The sequence below is a fragment of the Lissotriton vulgaris genome, chromosome 6, assembly GCF_964263255.1.
Source record: "Lissotriton vulgaris chromosome 6, aLisVul1.2, whole genome shotgun sequence".
Lineage (NCBI taxonomy): Eukaryota > Metazoa > Chordata > Amphibia > Caudata > Salamandridae > Lissotriton > Lissotriton vulgaris.
The window spans coordinates 1,724,438,655-1,724,459,668 of record NC_141694.1 but is presented as its reverse complement, the minus strand read 5'-3'; the positions used below and the strand labels follow the sequence as shown (position 1 = coordinate 1,724,459,668).

General features: G+C 44.3%; 1 protein-coding gene across 1 annotated transcript in view; it reads left to right on the top strand.

Annotated features, from left to right (window-relative positions):
- HHIPL2 (HHIP like 2) overlaps positions 1 to 21,014 on the top strand; it is a 330,904-nt gene that overhangs the window by 154,164 nt on the left and 155,726 nt on the right. The window contains exons 4-5 of the mRNA XM_086925469.1: positions 1,011 to 1,342; positions 16,926 to 17,052. Of these exons, the coding sequence (XP_086781595.1) occupies positions 1,011 to 1,342; positions 16,926 to 17,052 (459 nt within the window). The remainder of the gene's footprint in view (positions 1 to 1,010; positions 1,343 to 16,925; positions 17,053 to 21,014) is intronic.

Genomic DNA, 21,014 nt, shown 5'->3' with positions numbered 1-21,014 from the left:
GAGACAGACTGGGCAGGCACACTAAAAGCTGAGGGTTTGTATACCTTTCGCCCTGAGCATTGTTGTGATACACAAAGGCTCATATGAATAAAGAAAATAATGCAAATTGACAAGAAGGATAATGGATTAAAATATTGCCAATAATGTGTTTATTGCCATTAACCGCCTTTCCATATATGACTACAAGCAAACGTGGTGGAGCCTACTTTTGTCCAACATCTTGCTGAAAAGGCCAATTAAGAGACCAGGTTTAGATGGTTTAATTTCTTAGTTCATCATTAAGTCAGCATTTCCACCTGCAACAAGGTAGTGAAGAAAAATCTGATATAACTCAAATTATTGGCTGAGATGGCAGAAGTCTCCCAGTCAAAGCGGCTGTATCCAACCATTTGGCAAACCCTTTGGTAGAAAATCTGTCAGTGTCTGTGATGAGTGGTAGGATTACTACATCCATATATGGGCAGTAGAAATCTACCACCAAGCAGTGGTGTAGGACTGTTAACTCAACATGGTGAGGTCACTCAACATATGATGCAATTAAGTTTTCATGTGGGTTAGAAAAACATTTTTGTCTCACCCGTGGTGAAAATAGACAAACATATCTCTTACTTTGCATTTGTAAAATGGACCTCTGCTACTGTTATGACCAAATAGTACTTTAGGGTTTTGGTCTACTGCATTTCGTCTTCGACATAGGTCTTCCAACAGCCAAAAGCCTGTCTTTAATGTTGCAGTGTGCCTGCCTTCTCATTACCTCCAGGGTCTTTGTCATGTTGAGTTCCTCTGTTTTTCCCATGTCCCAGAGTTTCCATGTCCACTGGTGATCATATTCCTAGTTTTGTGTCCCTCACTAGAACAGTTGATTAGGCACAATTAAAGGCATTTTATACCCCAGTTTTGCAACATGAAATATACAACACAGTAATAAAATGAAGGAAGCTCTTTGGATTTGTAGAAAAACACATGTAGTTAACAAATAACCTAATGTGAATTTTTTTGTCTTCACACAGGAGTGCCTTGTTAGGGAAAGTTTTACGGATAGACGTGGATGTGGTGAACCACGCAGGAAGGCCCTATGGCATCCCACCAGATAATCCCTTCATCTCCCGTCCGGATGCGCGCGCTGAAGTCTATGCTTATGGTGTTAGGAACATGTGGCGCTGCTCTGTAGACCGAGGTGACCCAAACAGTGGACACGAACGCGGGCGAATATTCTGTGGTGATGTTGGCCAGAACAGGTTTGAAGAAATTGACATCATTGTTAAAGGAGGGAACTATGGCTGGAGAGCTAAGGAGGGATTTGAGTGTTATGACTTAAAGCTTTGCCATAATTCCTCCTTAGGTAAGGAAGTCATTTAATGCAGGAGAATATCTGAGAAAACACAAATGATCAATAATTAGCTAATATATTTTCTTCCACTTTTAAACTGCTGCAGTCATCTGAAGATCTCTGTTGTTCAAACCATGCCTTACAAAATGTCCATGTGTTATCCAATTTGTTAAACGTACCTTTATTTAAACAGGAGCCATCTTTATGGAAAAAGATATTTTATTTTTATTTCTCATATGTCTAATTATGTACATGCTTAGGGTTTGAATCACATTGGTTTAGGGAAATGTGGTTAATTTACTCAAGTGTACGTATAAGACCCACCATAATGAGTAGTATATGGGATTGAGAGGCCAATCTAGGGGAAGTACATTTATAGTACCAAAAGAGTTCTAATGCACCGGTAATTTCTACAATTGGGCATGTATAGCATAGCTTAGAAATCTGGGTATACTCTCTCATACTGAACCAATATCACATAGTGACAATTATACATAGTACCACATTATTTACTCCAAGGGATACAGGGTAGAATATTGACATCTATGTGGGTGTACAACCTTTACCACGCAACTTTTACAACGACCTACTATTACAACGGAACTTTTACAACGCAAAAACTTTTACAACGCATGTATTTACAACGCGTTTTTTTACAACGCAGGTACCTTTACAACGCATACCATTACAACGTAAGTATTGGTAAGTATATAATTATATTTTGAATGTTATATGTTTGGGGTAAAGGGGTATTTTTAGGGTTCAGGGTCAGTTTTTAGTTTTTGGGTAAAGGGGTATTTTTAGGGTTCAGGGTCAGTTTTTAGTTTTTGGGTAAAGGGGTATTTTTAGGGTTCAGGGTCAGTTTTTAGTTTTTGGGTAAAGGGGTATTTTTAGGGTTCAGGGTCAGTTTTTAGTTTTTGGGTAAAGGGGTATTTTTAGGGTTCAGGGTCAGTTTTTAGTTTTTGGGTAAAGGGGTATTTTTGGGGTTCAGGGTCAGTTTTGAGTTTTTGGGTAAAGGGGTATTTTTAGGGTTCAGGGTCAGTTTTTAGTTTTTGGGTAAAGGGGTATTTTTAGGGTTCAGGGTCAGTTTTTAGTTTTTGGGTAAAGGGGTATTTTTAGGGTTCAGGGTCAGTTTTTAGTTTTTGGGTAAAGGGGTATTTTTGGGGTTCATGGTCAGTTTTTAGTTTTTGGGTAATGGGGTATTTTTAGGGTTCAGGGTCAGTTTTTAGTTTTTGGGTAAAGGGGTATTTTTAGGGTTCAGGGTCAGTTTTTAGTTTTTGGGTAATGGGGTATTTTTAGGGTTCAGGGTCAGTTTTTAGTTTTTGGGTAAAGGGGTATTTTTAGGGTTCAGGGTCAGTTTTTTAGTTTTTGGGTAATGGGGTATTTTTAGGGTTCATGGTCAGTTTTTAGTTTTTGGGTAAAGGGGTATTTTTAGGGTTCAGGGTCAGTTTTTAGTTTTTGGGTAAAGGGGTATTTTTGGGGTTGAGGGTCAGTTTTGGGTTTTTGGGGTACAGGGGTACAGGGTAAAAATAAATTAAAATTAAAATTAAATTTAAATTAAATTAATTAAATGAAATGAAATTAAATTAAATTACATTAAATTATATATTTTTTCAATTATTTTACGATTATAAAATTAATATATACTTACCAATATTTACGTTGTAATGGTATGCGTTGTAAAGGTACCTGCGTTGTAAAAAAATGTGTTGTAAATACATGAGTTGTAAAAGTTTTTGCGTTGTAAAAGTTCCGTTGTAATGGTAGGTCGTTGTAAATGTATGCGTGGTAACGTCATACATCCCCTACAGAGAAGAAATTATCATACATACATGGACGCCAAACTTGTATTTGTGGAACTATTATTTAATATTTATTTATTTTTGTGTGTTGCAATTGTTTATTAGGTAAGGCATAGAAATATACATCATGGGTAAACTTCAACCAACAGTCTGGTACGGCAACTTTGTACAGTGATAATCAGGATGAGATAATACATAACATTGAGAATGGGAAGGCAAGGGGTATGTGAAGGCAGAAGTGAGGGGGCAAGGTAGGAGACAATGTCTAAGGGCTGCCGGGGGACGCCAACAAATGTTCTAAGGTAGTTCCGAGGGCCAACACACTAGGATGACGACCTGCAGGGAGCGGGACTGTAAAGACCCATGTCGCTGGCGTGGGACTGGCTCCCCGGGGGGCACGTTCTGTGGTACCTGTAGTGTCACATCTTAACAGGTGGGGGTAGGAGAATATAAGCATCCTATTTAAGAGACATCTTCTGTGTTGGGGCACGGTGAGGCTGATGGGCAAGTAGAGCATCTGGGCCGGGTGTAACAGGTCGTGTGTGGGGCTAAGGTCACGGTTGGGTTGCACAATTTGGGGAGGCAATGGGTGCCCCTCAAATCTGCTATCGGTGGTATATCCATGTATCGTTATATAAATCAACGCGAGTGTGATGAAAAGAAAGCATAAAGAAGATGAAGATGAGAAGACTGGGTTGGTGATGATGGCGTTCTCGTCTGCTGTTGTCAGGGTAAGGGGAGTCGGAGTCCATATCTTTTGTTAGTTCTGCGTATTGGGGGGAGGAAGGAGAGAGGGATTGTGGAGGGGGGGTGTTGGTGGAGGTGTAGGGGAGGATGTGAGGGAGAAAGGGGGCGAGGATGTGGAAGTGGGCCGGGGTGGGATAAGTGGCCTGTGGTTTCAGACGGGGGTGGTAGTAGGGGAGGGAGATCGGGAGGGGGGCAGAGAGGTTGTAGGTATGAGGGGGAGGTAAGGAAGGGTATGGTGTAGTAGGGTAGGGTATGGCAGCGGTGCAGGGATGAGAAGGGGGTAAAAAGAAAGTGACATTGTGTTAGTAGCAGTGAGGGTAGAAGGGGAAGGAAGGAAGGGCAGAGAGTGAGTAAGCATTCTGTGCTGTAGTGATAGGCAGTTGTGCAATTTTGCGCAGCCCAATTTAGTTCATGTAAATGTGGGCCTGGGGGAGGGGGGACCTGGGGCGCCTGAGGCAGGGTGTCTGTTAGTGTTCTCATCATGAAGGAAAGGTACCCAAGTTTGGAGTAACAATTCAGTCTGGTCTTGCAGATTGCAAATAACATGTTCATGTTAAGTTGATTGTACCATGGTCACAAGCCAAGCCCCCTTCGATAGGGGTGCTGGTGACCTCCATTGGCGGAGGGTGCATATATTGGCTGTGGCCTAGGCTGTGTTTGTTAGAGTTGCAGTGAGTCCTGTACATCACGGAGGAGAATAGCTGAGGGGCTGAGTGGCAGGTGGAGAGGCATGGAGGTACTTAAAGCTGATCCAACATATGACCAGGAGGGTGGGGTCGAAGGGCATTCACAGAGGATATAGGTTATATCGCAATGGGTGTTTGCGCATCTCTAACAGTTCATGTGTGGGAGGAGGCCTGCTCTGTTCAGACGAGCCTCCCTCATATCTCTGTCCACGGCCTTTAGGGTATCTGCCCACTCATTGCCTTCGTATATGACTAGCAGGCGGGCGTGCCATCAGGCGTAGAGAGCTCACGGTAGAGGTTGCGAGAAGAGATGGGATGAAAATGTACCGTATAGTCCTTACATCACCCCATTGTGTTTCTCCCATACATGGAGTAAGGACACTACTGTGAGGGCTGTAGGGATCACAGGCGAGGGCCCAAACAACTCCTCAGGCAATGTTGCAATTGCATGTAGCGCCAGGTTTGTGTCGGGTGAAGACAGATTCCTCCCTCAGCTGTTCAAATGATTTGAGGTCTCCATTTGGTCCAGGACAGAGTCTGTCCATCAATACGTATGCTAGCATTTCTCCACAAGGGGGCTTTTTCATGTAGTCGCGGGTCCGTTCTGAGTAAGCGATGTGCATTGCATGCAACACTGGATGGGTGGGATCATGTTGACAGGTCCAGGCCCCATATAGGAGAGAGAGGCCCGTGTCAGTGGAGGGTCGGTCCCGTTCGATGTGGACCCATTGCAGCGGGTCCAAGACACCAGGCAGCATGTATGCCAGTTGGGAGAACTTGACAGCAAGGGCGTAATGTTCCACTGACGGGAGGCCCAGGCCTCCACTGGAATGGCGTGCCTTCAGCTTCGTTGCGGCTAGTCTGGATTTCAAGGATCCCCACACAAAGGACCGAATCTGGGAATCAATGAGGTGTACTGTAGAGAGAGGCATCTGGATGGGGAACATCCCAAGCGGGGATGTGAAGAGTGGTAATGTTACCATCCATACTGCCTGCACTCTGCCGTACATGGAGAACCCCAAAGCAAACCACTTCTCGAAGTCTCATTTCATCTGAACTAGTAGTGGGTCTAAATTGGCCAGGACCATCTCCTCCATGCCTCTGTTCACCAGTATCCCCAGGTATTTGAAGCTGGAAGGTTGCCAGCAGAAAGGGTAGCCATGTATGGCCGCTTTGGTTGTGTCGGCCGAGATGGGAAGGGCTTCACACTTGTCCCAGTTTATTTTATAGCCACAAAATATTGAGAAGTCGTTGATGATGGCCCAGTAAGGCCGGGAAGGATCATTGCAGATCAGTAAAAGTGATCAGGACACCATCTGCGTAGAGATATATCTTGGAGTGGTTGGTTGGGAGTGGAGTTCCCGCTATGCTGGCAGAGTTGCGGATGATAGAGGCCAAGGGATCCATGGCTAGGATGAAGAGGAGTGGTGAGGGGAGGCATCCTTGACGTGTTCCCCAGCAAATTGGAAAAGGGTCAGATAAGAAGCCCCTGCAGTTAACCTAAGTGGTGAGGCAGTCATACAACAGTCACACCTGAGCGATGACTTGGTCTCCCAAGCTGAAGCGCTCCATCACCGCAAATAGGTAGCTCCATTCAATGTGGTCAAACTCCTTTTCTGTGTCGAGGGAGAGGGCCAGTGCGTCAGTGTAGAGTTCTTTGCCTGTCCAAAGAGTATGTGGCAAGTTTCAAAGGTGGTTTCTGGAATAACGGCCTCGTACGAAGCATACTTGCGTGTGGTGTATCATAGAGGGGAAGACTTTGCGCAGGCGGACCCTAAAATGCTGGCCAGTATTTTAATGTTGCAGTTTAGCAGTGAGATGGGCTTGTAGCTGTCACATAGCAGGGGGCTCTCGCCAGGTTTGGTTAAGGCAGCAATAATCGTCTTGTTAGGTATGGGTCACAGGGAGGATGTCTGTTCCACTTCCGGAAAGGTGGCATGCAGGGTATCAGCCGTCTCCTCCCCAGACCACCTGTAAAATTCTGCAGGGAAGCCATCTTCCCCGGGGGCTTTATGGTAGGGTATCTTGGAAATTGCAAGTGCTATCTCCTCTTTGCTGAATTCCCCGCCCAGGAACTCTCTACCCTTGTCCAAGAGACGGGAGAGGTATTCCCTTGTCAGGAAAGTAGTCACTCGGTCCTCTCTGGCCGGTTCCCCCAGAGAGTAAATGGCAAACTCATTCACAATGTTTTGGGGGCAGGTGATGGTCTCACCCCCTCCTGACCTTATCGTGGGGATGGCCATGATGACTTCCTGTCGGCTAGGCTGTGCTGCCAGTAGGAGTCCAGCTTTTTCCCCATGTTCGTAGTCTTTCCCCTTCATCCGTTGTAGAGCGTGCTCTGCTTTAGAGGTGAAAAGACTGTGTAGGGCTATACAGGCCTGTTTAAGGGATTTCCAGTGCCGCAAGGAGAGGAGGGTGGAATAGAGGTGAGTATGGACTAGATGTCCCTTTCCAGATCCTTCTGGCGAGTCGCCGCCTGTTTATTGACCACTGCATCATCTCTCATGAGTTAACCTCTGATGGTGGCCTTCCGCAGCAGCCCTAAGTACTCTGGGAAGTCACTGAAATATGATTATTGGAAAGATACGTAGAGAGGTGGGCCTTCAGTTGGGATTTACCCTGAGGGGCACAGTGCCACTGTATGTTCATTCGCCATGGTTTTTGTCCCAGAGAGTCCAACCCTTTCTCCAGAGATAGTTGAACTGGAGTGTGATCAGAAAGTGCTGCCTCAAGTATTTGGGATTTCCGAGCAATTACAACTGTTCTGTGAGAGATGAGGTAATAGTCCAGCCTGTAGAGCTTACCGTGGACTGGGGAGATGAAGTTATACTCTGTATCTGTCGGGTGACTAAGGCGCCAGTGATCTATCAATCCATGTCTGACAGCACTTCACCCATCATGGCCCTGTCTGCAGCATTGCCTCTATCTATAGGTCCCGTTCTGTCCAGGACTGCGTCTCGTGCAAGATTCTAGTCCCCACCAACAATGTATTGCGAGGCACCTGTCTCTCCTAATAAGTTGCTCAAGTGTGGAGCAATGACCATTTCTCCCCAATCGGGGCATACACAGACCCCAAACAAAAGGAGTTGTCTTCCAGCCGTGACTTAGCAAATGCATACTTGCCATCGGGGTCAGACCATGTCTTCGTGACTATCACAGGTAGGGATTTGCAAAGAAGGATCGCTACTCCACATTTGCAGGGGGGCCCCCATCAGTAGTTGTCCTTGTGTTTGTGTGTGCACTGCTGTGGATCACCTTACCCACCCAGTTTTGACGCAATTTGTCACATTGCAGGGCCTCTAAATGCGTTTCCTGTAACAGGGCCACATCTACCCTTTTGGACTGAAGAGTACTTTTTTTCTTTTAATATAATGTGTGCAGCTGTTAAAGTTCCAGGACTGGACAGAGCAAGCAAGGAGGGGGAGAGATGCACATATTGGAGACAGGTGTATTTGGCTGGTGTTCAGCCCTCGTGTGGTGCAGTCAGGGTACCGTAAGGCAAACAAGTGTGACACAAGATAGTGCTAGAAGCTGTGCTCAAGTAAGGTACGGTTTGTAGAGAGGTGGTGTCAGTGGGCACTGGCAGAGGCTAGATAGCGGTAGTAAGAAAGGGATGAGAACCGAGTGAAAGCACGAGGGAGAGGTGGAAGTAGGCAGGAGCAGCTGATACCAAGATAATAAGGTGTGGTGTGGTGTGGGAGGGTACACGGGGTGAAGAGTTGGAAATATTCCCAGGCATGCAGAGAAGGGGCACTCTGAGAGAGTAGCCGTGTCTAAGGTAAACAAGCACTAATATCTAAGGTGTAGATGTCGGGGAGATGGGTGGACATATGGAGTGAGAACAGAGGAGGGAGGGAGAAATAGGAAGGGAAGAGAACAGATATTGCTGCTGCTGATTTTATTCACACTAAGTGTGGGAGGGTATACTCAGACGTGAGTCCCTAGCTCATTGCACCATCAGGATTCGAACAAGCCGGGCCGATGACGGCTGAAATGCCAGAAACCGGTCCCCGGTAGCTTGTCTCCTTTCTGGTGAAGAATTGGCTTGGTAGTTTGGTCTGCCCTGTTCCCATCCTGCACTGGGACAGGAACAGACTAATTTGCATGTAGCCAGGTTCTGAACTGGGATGGTGCAGTGAGCTAAAAAAACGGTGATGGATCAAGCCCTGATCTCTTGACTGGGTAGGAGTATTCTGCATCATTCAGAAACTCTGTCCATCACCTTTTCCAAAATTGATTTTATCCACACTTAGGGGCCGATTATGATTGCGGACGGACTTGTGTCCGTCCGCAATCATTGAGGAGGAGGGGACGTCCGCATGGGCTGCGGAGTCCCCTCCTGTGCGATTAGGATGTGACCGCCACCCTGGCGGTCACATCCTCTATTTTTAACATTGCCGCGGGTGCAGCTTCAAGCTGCACCCGCGGCAATGTTAAAAATGCACGCATTGCATTTGCATGCAGAAAGAGGCAGGCACCGCGCGGTGCCTGCTGCTTTCTGCATGCAAATGCAGGGGGGTACCATAGGTACCCCCCATGTGCACCCTCCACCCCCCCTTCACCTAGGGGGCCCGCAACGGGCCCCCTAGGTGAAGATCCGTATGCTTTTCCACGGCGGAAAACCCGCCGCGGAAAAGCACTTTTAAAATCCCATCCTGATATGGCGGACGGTGTCTGAGAGACACCGTCACCATATCAGAGCTTTTCCGCTGCGGTTGTAAGCCAGCCGCGGCGGAAAAGCTGCGGACGGAAACCAGGACCCACCAGCCATCCTAATGTGGCGGTGGGTCCTTGGTCAGTCCGCTGCGGTTTTTCCGCATCCTCGGGGCCGGCGGAAGGCACCGCCGGCCCCGAGGATGCGGAAAAACTGCAATCCTAATGACCCCCTTAGTGTGGGAGGGTATACTCAGACGTGAGTCCCTAGCTCATTGCACCATCAGGATTCAAGCAAGCCGGGCCGATGACGGCTGAAATGCCAGAAACCGGTCCCCGGTAGCTTGTCTCCTTTCTGGTGAAGAATTGGCTTGGTAGTTTGGTCTGCCCTGTTCCCATCATGCACTGGGACAGGAACAGACTAATTTGCATGTAGCCAGGTTCTGAACTGGGATGGTGCAGTGAGCTAAAAAACGGGTGATGGATCAAACCCTGATCTCTTGACTGGGTAGGAGTATTCTGCATCATTCAGAAACTCTGTCCATCACCTTTTCCAAAATTGCTGCCAAGTGTTCAGCACTGGGGACACTGATCTATGTACTGCAGGTCTAAACTCATGGAGGCGGAGCTTCAAGAGTGCCTCGTCCACAAAATGGGGCACTGATAAAGATGGAGTTATAGGCTGTCGAGGGTGGATAGGGTGGGCAGGGCGGCCCAGAGGGACTGTGCAGTGGCCGTGGGTTGGGTGGCAGGGCTGACAAAGTCTCAATTGTTATCTGGGGAGGGAAACCATACTTCTTTAAGTGTGGTAGCTCGAGGCAGGTGGGCTCCTATCCCTCCATTGTTACAGGCTGCCAGGCAGAAAGGTTGAGTTGGTGGTTCTATATTACCAGCTAAAGACGGGGTGGGGGAAGTCAGGGTGCATCAAGAAGGAGTATGTTGCAGCTGGAGGAGTATCTGTAGCAGGGGGAAAAGAAGTATGAGCTAGTTGGGTGCGCTTTAGGAAAAGTAGCTTGTGGGCGCCCTTTGTCTGCTATCTTCCAGGCCTGGTAGGGTGTAAGGGTGAGTGACAGTACCTCATGGGAGGGGGTGAAGGTGGGGGGCATTGTTTGAAGCACATAGCATGGATCAAATGGAGAATACAGTGAGAAAAATATTAACTGTAACAGAATTGCCAGTTGGCAGGACAGACAATTATTATAGCATTCAAAACTGTTGAGGTGATACTCAGCTGTCCGAATGCCATTATAGACCTCAGCCTTGTACCAGCGTATCTGACCACATCCAGCGCGGGGCAGCAGTGCAAGTAGCTTACCAATCATTCGGTTGCAGAATTGGGTTTCAGAAGGGAGCAGGATTTGTCTCTACCCTGGTCTTGGATGAAGGCAGCTACTGAATGGAGGGCCTGTGCTTTGTCTTTGTGGGCATGGCTGCCCTATCATGATCTCTGCCTCGGTGCCGAGATCCACAGTTGAGGGTGATTGAGCACTCAAGCAGTCCCTGATCTAGCCAAGTGGTGATGATACTAAAAGCCACCCCTCCAGGCACCAATCTAGATCTCAGGTTTGGTGTGGATTAAAGGAGGCTCAACTCAGTTACCAAAACTGACGCTCACCCATTCCCCTGAGCTGATGAGCTCATTGACAGTCTGGGAGCTGCCAAGGTCCTGAGTACGTTTGATCTCACATCAGGGTACTGGCAGATTGCCCTGGATACGGGTTCTATAGTGAGTCTGTCTTCTTTACCCCAGAGGGCCACTTCCAATTAAGTTTGCTGCCTTTTTGGTTGAAGAATGCCCCTGCCACTTCCAGAAGTTGGTATACAGAGACCTGGCCAGGATGGAGGCCTTCAGTGTAGCTTACCTTTATGGCATGTAGCTTGACTCACCTTGAGAACACGGATTGGCAATCTATATACTCTCATGGGATTTAAAATACAATTCCAGTTGCAATGTGTTTTTTTAATTTTCTTCATACCACTCTGATGTCATGATTAATTTAATTTGTTGCCAAACTGAAAAGCTTGAGCTGCTTTTTAATATCTTTGTAATGATCATGCTTTTGACACAATAAGGTTAAATTAAGATCATATTTATTATGTTTGTTATGTCCTGGCTCTAAAATTAACAGGTTTAGAAAAGAGTATTGGTTTGGGAATTGAGGTAAACTCATGGGACATGTGAATACCAGCAACACAACAAATACAGATATTGTAATCACACCAGACTATAGCACTAGGTTCTCCAGCAGTACTACTTTGCTATTTAGAAACAATCATGAGTTTGACGTCTTGGCTGATATTCTGACGTTTGTTTCTTTGTTTCGCTTTCCAAATATTTACACAACTGTTTTCCTTTCAGGCACACACATAATTTGTTTAAAATAGAAAGCTACTCTATAAAAGTATAATTCCAATTTTCAAGTTATTCATAACTCATAAAATAACAATCAAATTAAAGAAATTTACCTTAAACTCAAAATCTATATTTCAGAAGAAAGGGCTTGAAATACGTAAAGGAAGAGGAGAATGAAAAGACTTTAATTAAAACAGAAGGAATTAAATTAATTCAATGAGATGTCACGAGCACATAGATTTGGGTGATTCCTGGGAGCAACATTTGTCCCTATTTCCTTAGAAGTTGTTTTGAAACCTAAAGCAAATATTTTCAATTGTAACTGTTAGACCTGTCAGCCTTAGGGATGGTCTTCCCCCTTCCCTTTGCTTACCTCCTCCACCTTTCTGTCCTCTTTTTTGCTGGTATTTGGATTGAGCACTTTACCACCGCTAACTAGTGCTAGAGTACATGTACTCTCTCTCTGAACATGATACTATTGACTTATCCCCAGTCAGCATATTTAAGTTACGTATACATCTCTAGTAAAATGCACTATCTGGCCCAGAGCGTGTAATTTAAATGCTAGTAGTAGGCCCACAACACTGATTGTGTCACCAACTTAAGTAGCACTTTAAACATGGATCAGGCCTGCCATTGCAGAGGCTGTGCATACAGTTTTATTCTGTCATTGCGACCTGGCAAAACATCACTTTTGTCAGGCCCAAACATTCCTTTTTAATACATATCAGTCACCCCTATTGTTGGCCCTGCGCAGCCCAGAGGGCAGGTTGCAATGCATTTAAAAAGCAAGTCATGTACTTTTAAGTTTTACATGTCCTGGTAGTGAAACACTATTGTTTTCACTACTGCAAGGCCTACATGTTCCATAGGATTGGGGTATAACTGGTTCAATATTGTGTCTCTGGAATCCCAATTTTAAATCGTAACTCATGGTAAAGTCAGATATTAAGTTAGAATTCTGAAAATGCCACTTTTAGAAAGTTGGAATTTTCTTGCCTTAGCCATTTGGTACCTGCAGCCTGTCTCTGGTCACATGACTGGGTGTAGTTGGTAGCTAGGCTTTGAATATTCCTCCTAGACAGCTACCCACAATGGTAGCTTAGATGTGACTGAATGCCCCGTCACTGACAGGATGGGAGGGAGGAACTGGACCCAGCTGCACTTACACCTTAATAGGTTGTGTCCTGTCCCCAAACACAGGACTTTGTATCCCCTGTAGTTAGTCGGGAGCCAGGGAAGGGATGGGAGGGCATCTGTGCACTTCAAAGGCCTGCCTCTAGAAGCTTCCAACTTCAAAGGCACAGCTGGGTATAAATGAAAGACCTCAGACACCACCATGTCAGTACACCTCTGAACCAGTTGAGATTTTGCCAAAAAAAAAGACTGGTTTGCTGCTGAAGGACTGCCACTCTGTTGGACTGCACTCTGTTGTTCTCCTGATTTGATGTGCTTATCTGCTGCCGGCTGTCCTCTTGCCTGGGTGAAAAGGGCTAGACCTTTATTTCTTGACCCCTGAACTCATCGTGACTCCATGGACTAGTTGGCTGGCCTCCTGATCTGAAGCCTCTGGGACATAAGAGGCTTCAAACCTCTGTACCCGGACTGTGCCATCTGTTAGTCTACACTGCCAAGTGGTGCAACCCAAGTCCTGGACCCTTGGAAGGAGGCCTACGGTGCCTACAAGTGAAACTTATGCATCTTCTCTGCTGAGCGACGCATCCCCAAACAGAACCAATGCATTTCCTTGGCTGAATGAGTGCATCTGATGCATCTCCTCTGCTAGGTGGATTGAAACCATCGCTAAAGATTTGCATTGCCACTTCAGCTAGGATCTTGGGACTGATGCATCGCCTTAGGAACCTCCAGTGCGTGACTCTTTTCTTTGCTGAAGGTCCTCACATATCTTGTCGATGGCAGCCGCGTTAATGATGCCAAAACTCTGCATTGTACTTTCACTGTTCATCGGAATTGACACATTGCCTCAACTGCGCATCGCATCCCTGACACCGGACATCGCATCGCAAGCCCTGTCGACTGGATCCTTGACATTGATGCAACAGGACTTCGCACCCTAGACTCGTCACATCTGGAACCAAGGCATCGCCTCTCCTGCGTGATGCATCTTCAACTCAGATCCATGCAATGCTCCACAACTAGGATTTAAGGTACTCTGTTCTGCAGGCCTTACTGGGTACTAGTAGCCGACCAGCGTGACATTAGAATCGGCCTGAACTTATGACTTTGTCCTGGTCCGGCACAACCAGATATCCCTAATAAAGGTTTCTGCTTTTTGGCGCTATTTCTCATAAACTTTAAACTTCTAAAACTCCAGTTTTGCTCATTAGATTTTTGTCTTTTGGGGTATTAAACTAAGGTACATTTTTCTAGCCTTGTGTGGGATCCTTTTTGTGTGGTGTTTTCATTGTTTTAATCTTTGAAGTGTTGCACAAATACTTTACACATTGCCTCTAAGTTAAGCCTGACTGCTCTGTGCCAAGCTACCAGAGGGTGAGCACATGTTAATAGGGTTTGCCTGTACCTTACCTTGACTAGGACTGTGGGAGCTACTTGTCCAGGGCTAACATCCCAGTCAACCAGAAACCCAATTTCTAACAGTAACAAAGGCAAAAAAATATCCAGCTGTTTTGATGATATTAGCCCTCTAAGTCCAAAGTTTTACTGTAACCCCTTTTCATTACCTCTGATGCTAATGCTCCCCCTGGATTCATAATAATGAATCCTGTATGCACCAAATGCATTATGTGATGACTCTTTTTGACCACAGCATAAGCCCTTCTCTCTGACCACATCATAAGCCTTATTCAATCACTCAATCACCCAGCTACTACCTCGGCCAGTCATAGGCCATGCCTCATTTTTACTTGTAAATGCTTGTACTTTCATCTTTTGTTAAGGTGTGATCTATTTACATGATTTGTGTCCTCTAAAATGTTGTTAAATATTGACAAACATTGTGTAGTCTCAGAAATATCAGTAAAATCATCCTTTGAACTCATTTAAATTCTTGAATCTTTAAAATCAATAAAACTAATTGTGGCTTTATTGTCTCAACAAAGCTTTGATCGTGACATTGTGCACGTATTCTGGATTTCCCGTATTCTTCATGATACTCAACACATGCATCTGCAATTGCAGTGGTTTCAGTTTGCTCTTCAGTCAGTTTAGCAATATTAGTAAAGACCACAATTGAATGATATGTTCTGGTGCAGGAAGTAATCTAATCTCTAAAATTGCAATCAAACACATGGTTTTTCCTGTGCTCAAATATTAAGTTCCTTCAAAAATGTGCTGCCAGTATATTGATTTGGTGCCTGAAGTAATTTGTCCTGTATAACAATATAACCTGCGTAGATATCATACATGTCAGCAAATGTTGCAGTTCTGCTCTTCTGGGAGGACAGAATTGATTTGATTTGATTTGTATATTGTCATTCCCCGAGTACTTCTGGCATCACTCTCTAACTCCATCAGCTGTCAGTATCCATTTAGAATTATAAGATTTAAAGGTAAAGGGCGCACACTATCAAGAGGAAGACTAACACGTTTAAGTCTACATTTGGATGGTGCTTGATTGGATAACACACTGGTCTATATATAAAGTATTGGAACATAACGTAAGATACACTCTAGCAAAACAACATTTCAAATGTCTATTAAAATAAAAGATAGGCAACATCAATAACTAAGCAATTCATTGAATATAGACACAATATCATCCAATTACGGTGTAAAGTATGTGAAAGGGTACAATAATGACATTTCAAATCTTCTTTTGCAAGTAGAATGTTAGGGCATTGAATTTTTAATCACCTCTGGTGTACACAAACAAACTAATGGAGGTGACAGCACATTAGGTTTAAAATGGATTAGTTGAAGAATGTGTTGTAGGTCAATGATGTGTAATTGATGTTTATTTGATTTTTTTTGTCAGATCATTTTGTGTGTAGGATTTTTTGTGAAGTGTTTTTATTTGTTTTGTAAAAAATATGTTTTATTTACAATATTTTTGTTTTAGATAATAACAGCCATCCCAGATAAAGGGCTAATATATGATCTAATATGTGTTTAGTAGTCATATTCCAAATCATAAATTAATTCCCACATGATTTTGAGTCTACATGAATATTTTCTATTAGGTTATTGAAGAAGCATATTTGAAACAATTTGTTAGAAGTATTGCTTTAATGTACATACCCCATATAAACAAGGAGTCTCCATTTAGTGTGTGTGGTCCTACAGGATCTTACATTCCTGTGGAAATGCGCCACTCAGTACCCTGATACTGGCCTGTATGACCTGTTTTCCTTCTTGACCAAGACAGATTATACATTGTAAATGCCTATCTGATCTGAATGAATTATTTTGTGCTCTGGCATGTGATAAATCATACGTTGTATAGGTCTCCAACTTGCAGTTTTTTGTTTTCTATCCTCCCATGAGTACTCCCACACAATACTTTTCTGTGTCCCCTTTTATTTTCCATCTATAACTCCTCTTTGACTGATAAAAACATTGAATCTTCTTTCATGTTCTTCACTTTCACTCTTACCCTTACAAAATGCCCCCATTTCTACTGGTGTAATCCTGCATTCTGTCACTAACATTCTTTGTTTCTGTTGTAATCCACTCCCATTAAACTTTTTTTTATCAAAACGTTTCTGCATGTGTCTATGCAATATGGTTCCAGATTAATAAAAGAAGGGAATGCTACTTCTCTGCCTTTCATATCACCAGAACTCCTGATACTTACCCTCATGCACACATTTTATGAAACAAACTAATAATAAAATCATGGCAATACGCCATTCGAAAATGCCATGTTAATACAATACCTTCAGCAACAAACATTCAAAATCTGTGTTAAAATAATGCAATCAACATTCTTGGATAATGAAGGAGATGAGCGTTAATTTTATTGAAGGTAAGTAATACAAAAATATCACCAAGCAAATTTGTGAACCATTTTTTTAAATGTTGCACATGACCAACTAAATTTGTAGAGAGAGAGAAATAACAACATCATTGGAGGTTGCACATTTTGAAAGCCCTATGCCCTGTCATTATATTGATGCTACATGATTATACTTTGACCATTGTTATTATGGTATGATTTGATTTAATGTTGCAATATTGAGTGTATCTTCATGCAGTATTATTACATACAAATTAACAATCACATACACGTTGTTGATTCATCTGGTTGGGATGCTACATTACCTTCTATATCTCTGCAAAATTACTACCCTTTAAAACACATTGTTAAAGAAATATATTTCATATTTTCATGTAAATATGTTTATAATGTGTCCTTTGTTTCTTTCAAACTACAGATGATATCCTACCTATATTTGCATATAGTCACAAAGTGGGAAAGTCTGTCACTGGTGGCTATGTTTACAGAGGATGTGAATCTCCAAATCTCAATGGAATTTATATTTTTGGTGACTTCATGAATGGGTAAGAAATAATCTTGCACATTTTATCAATATAGTTTTATTTATTTCATTTATGTTCCTGATATAGTGAGCAAAGATCCTAACTAGGGAAATGCAAATTAATATGTTTGTGGAATGCAGCTAAGTGGAAAGGTAATTTAGTTAGACCTTGGATAAATAATTAATTTACTATCTTAATTTCTATGCAGGTAAGTACTTAATCAATAATAACTCAGATCGGAAGAAAAAAGACAGAGTCCGTGGTGTTAGAGTTTCTTAGGGGTTTTATTCCTTAAAAAGGAATGGTCAAGACCAGGATATCATGTTCTGACCACCACAGGGTGTCAGAAGGGATAGAGCAACATTTTATTGACAATACATAGCTTATATACTTATTTTATGCCATAAGAAGTAATGCAGTAGGCGTAACAGCTGAGAGAAGACAAGATAACAGTATCCACGTGTTACTAGTACGTAATCAAGAGGCGTGGACTAGGCGTGAACTGGAGGTGTGTGCTAGAAACGTCACAGATAGGTGTCACAGGTGGGTGGCACTAAGCAGAAATGTAGCAATGTCAGCAGAAATTGGAAACTTGGATGCGCGCGCAGCTGCATGACGGGTGCATGACGTGTAGCTGGAGGGTGCAGGGGACTTGACATTCAAACTGGCGGAAAGAGACAGAAGTCTGGCATGTCGAATCAACTGGTACTTTTATCATATCTGATATCTGCTGTTATAGGAACTAAGCTATCTGGGCGGAAAGGTCTCTGGGGCAGAAGTTATTCTATACTGACTGAGAGTGCATGTATAAGCGCCTAAGTGTCTGCAGGAGAAGCGTGGGGGCATGGGCCTTCCATGGGAGCATGGTAACAGAGGCTATGAATTACTTGAATTACTTGCACAGAGACAGGCCGGCCCTTTGGCTCTGCAGCTGAGAGGATGTTTACTTAAACTAGTAGGCAGGAATGTATTTTCGAGGAGCAGATCAGATAATTCGAAGGTTGAAGTCAGTCTTGGCAGAAAGCAGGCTGAGCTGAGCGCGAGGGGCCGCGCTGAAAGTAAGTCAGAGTTCACGGGTACAGAGGCAGCCTGGGCAGAGGCCCTCGGAATCAGAAGCCAGAAAAGAGGCTCGGTGGCAGAAATTCAGGGCCTACTCAGCTAGAGCTGAAAAACGTAGAAGTACACCACAAAAAGACGTTGGCATGGCATACTTAGGAACGGACTATTCAACCCATTCAGGGTGGGTCTGAAAGAGGACATGTTAACGTTGGACGCAAACGTGTTTGCGTCTTCATAGCTGACACAGGAGGGAAATTACATGTACTTTAAGCTGATACATGGAGTCGGTGGGGTACACGATAGGGAACATAACATGACCAAAAATGTATATTTCCTCATTCCCTCCTTGTTCCCTACGGACCCTTCATGAAATCTCGATCCTCATGAATCTATCAGTTTGTTCTTGCAGCATCATTTGCTCATCTTTCTTTCTTTGACGGTGTGAGAGGAAACTAGAATGTTCAATGCAGGATGTGGCACACAGTCCACAAATCGCTGGCCCACACTGTAGGCACAGGCAGCAACTGAATACTATGACTAGGCCAATGCCTAGGAAGGATAGGATCTTCCATCCCCAAGCAGTTAACGTTGTCCAGAACCAACCGGACCAAGTCCAGGTGCCTGGATTCTGATGTATCAGATTTGCAATTTTATGAAGACGGGTGATAGCTTTATATACAGATGGCGTGTTTTCTGGGATGAAAACACAGCAACTTGACCCGATGACCTTACAAGCTCCACCTCGATCTGCCAAGATGACGTCAATCACAAGACGATTTTGAAGGACAACAATCCGCATAGCAGACTGTTCCTCTGTTATGTTACCTAAAGCGGAAGCGGTTTCATGTACTACTGCTTCAAGTGTTCTAGTTAATCTACGTATTGTTTTACTATTTTGAACGGGGCCTACAAAGAAAAAGAATCCTTTATTAAAATCTGTGTATTGCTCCCATGCCGTTTCAGTATAATCGACAAGCGGGAGGTCTCTTCGGAGTCTATTGCTTACTAGATTTGGATTACGATGATAATCAGGAGGAGCTAAGAAAACAGGGGGCAGGAGGAAAGCAAGATAACAGGTACCATCCCAATCTGGAGGTAGACTTATGTATGCGGTATGGCCACACACAAAATATGTATGTCGTTTAGCTCGGAATGAGGACCTACCCTCATCAGTGAATTCGACTACAGTAGTGCATTTACTATGACCTAAGGGTACTGAACCCTTCTTTCTAACACAGAGATGACCGGTGACTGGTAATACTGACATGGCAGGAAGGGCGGGTGCAGCTTCGGATTCAACAACAAGAATCATAAGGTTTTCTGTGTAATTGCCTAACCCATATACTTCATTTTCTAGATCAGTTCCCACGGAAACAGATTGACCTTCACTATCAGGGTAACAGGCGTAGAATAGAACTGAATTCAGGTTTCCCCAAATCCATTTCCCTTCGGGGGTAACGGCAATCTCGGGATCTAAAGATTTAAGTAGGTTATTAAGTATTTTAAACCATGCACCACAGGAGCCATTGTGCGAGAATGGATACGGAAAAAGAGGCAGGGCTCCCTGGTATTTCTGATGGGGAGGGAGTCGGCCACATACCCAGCAATTGGTAGCATTGCTGGTCTGATGAGAGTGATGTAACATACTAATGAATGTATTGTTGCGCAGCGCAAGTCTGTAAGAAAGCTCGTGTGGAGGCAATTCACTAAAAGAATGTTCAGCAGATACATTGTAAGCAGATTGTTCACGCTTGAAAATAGGCCAGTAGATAGGTAGCAAAATGCTAGCAACAATAATTAAGATACTCAGAATAAACATGATTAATAGTGTCACTATACAGTGACTACGAAGTGATTTACAATATGCACGTTTTTTGAATCGTCTCTCTCTCTCTCTATCTCGATCTAGGGGATACATGTCAGAAACTATTTAACCGATTCACCTAGGGGAGGACTTAAACAATTAAACTGTCTGACTTGCTAGATCGGAGTTTTGACCTGTACTCCTCTTGGGGAGATTTTTCTTGTTCGGTAACTGAAAAGTCTTTTGGCTCAACACAGTCTTTGGTGGGGGTGGACGAGACTCGGTCAGGTTTCAGTTCATGAAATTTTTTCACATGACTCGTGTGGACCCACCCCTTTCTCCCTTCGATCTTCACGGCGGTCCTCGTGGTGAGAAGGACGGTCTTCGGGGATTTCCAACGGGGCTCCAGCGGGCTCTTCCTATCGAAATTTCGGACCAATACTAGGTCCCCCGGACGGACATCATGCGGCTTTACATCAGTGTTGTCAGGAAAGGCTGCGGCAACCTGTGAACGACATGATTGGAGTGCAGACATCAAGGAGGCAAGGTAATCTGTCAACATATTACAATCAACATCAGTGATTTTCTTCGGAATGGGCGTCCCCCACATATTCGGTGGTCTGCCAAAAACCACTTCGTACGGGGAAAGCCCTGATCTCGAGTGGGCAACCATTCTCATATAGAACAGTGCCACTGGCAGGGCGACTATCCAGTCGACCCCTTTCTCCTGACATATTTTTGCAAGGCGTATTTTTAGTGTCTGGTTATGCCTTTCTACAAGGCCTGCGGCTTCGGGATGTCGGACACAATGGAATTTCCACTGGTATCCTAGCAGTAAAGAAACTTGCTTCATTAGCTCGGACGAGAATGGCTGTCCGTTATCTGAGTAGACGACACGGGGCAAACCGTACCGTGGGAAGAATTCACGAACCAGCTGCTTGGCAGTGGTCGGAGCAGTATAGTCTGGGACTGGGTATGCTTCGGTCCAACGGGAAAGTGCACAAACAACTACAAGGACATACTTGAATCCTCTACAACGGTTCATCTGGATATAATCCATCTGGAGGACTTCAAAAGGGTGATCGGGGGGATGAAATCCACCTTGCTCTACAGGGACGCT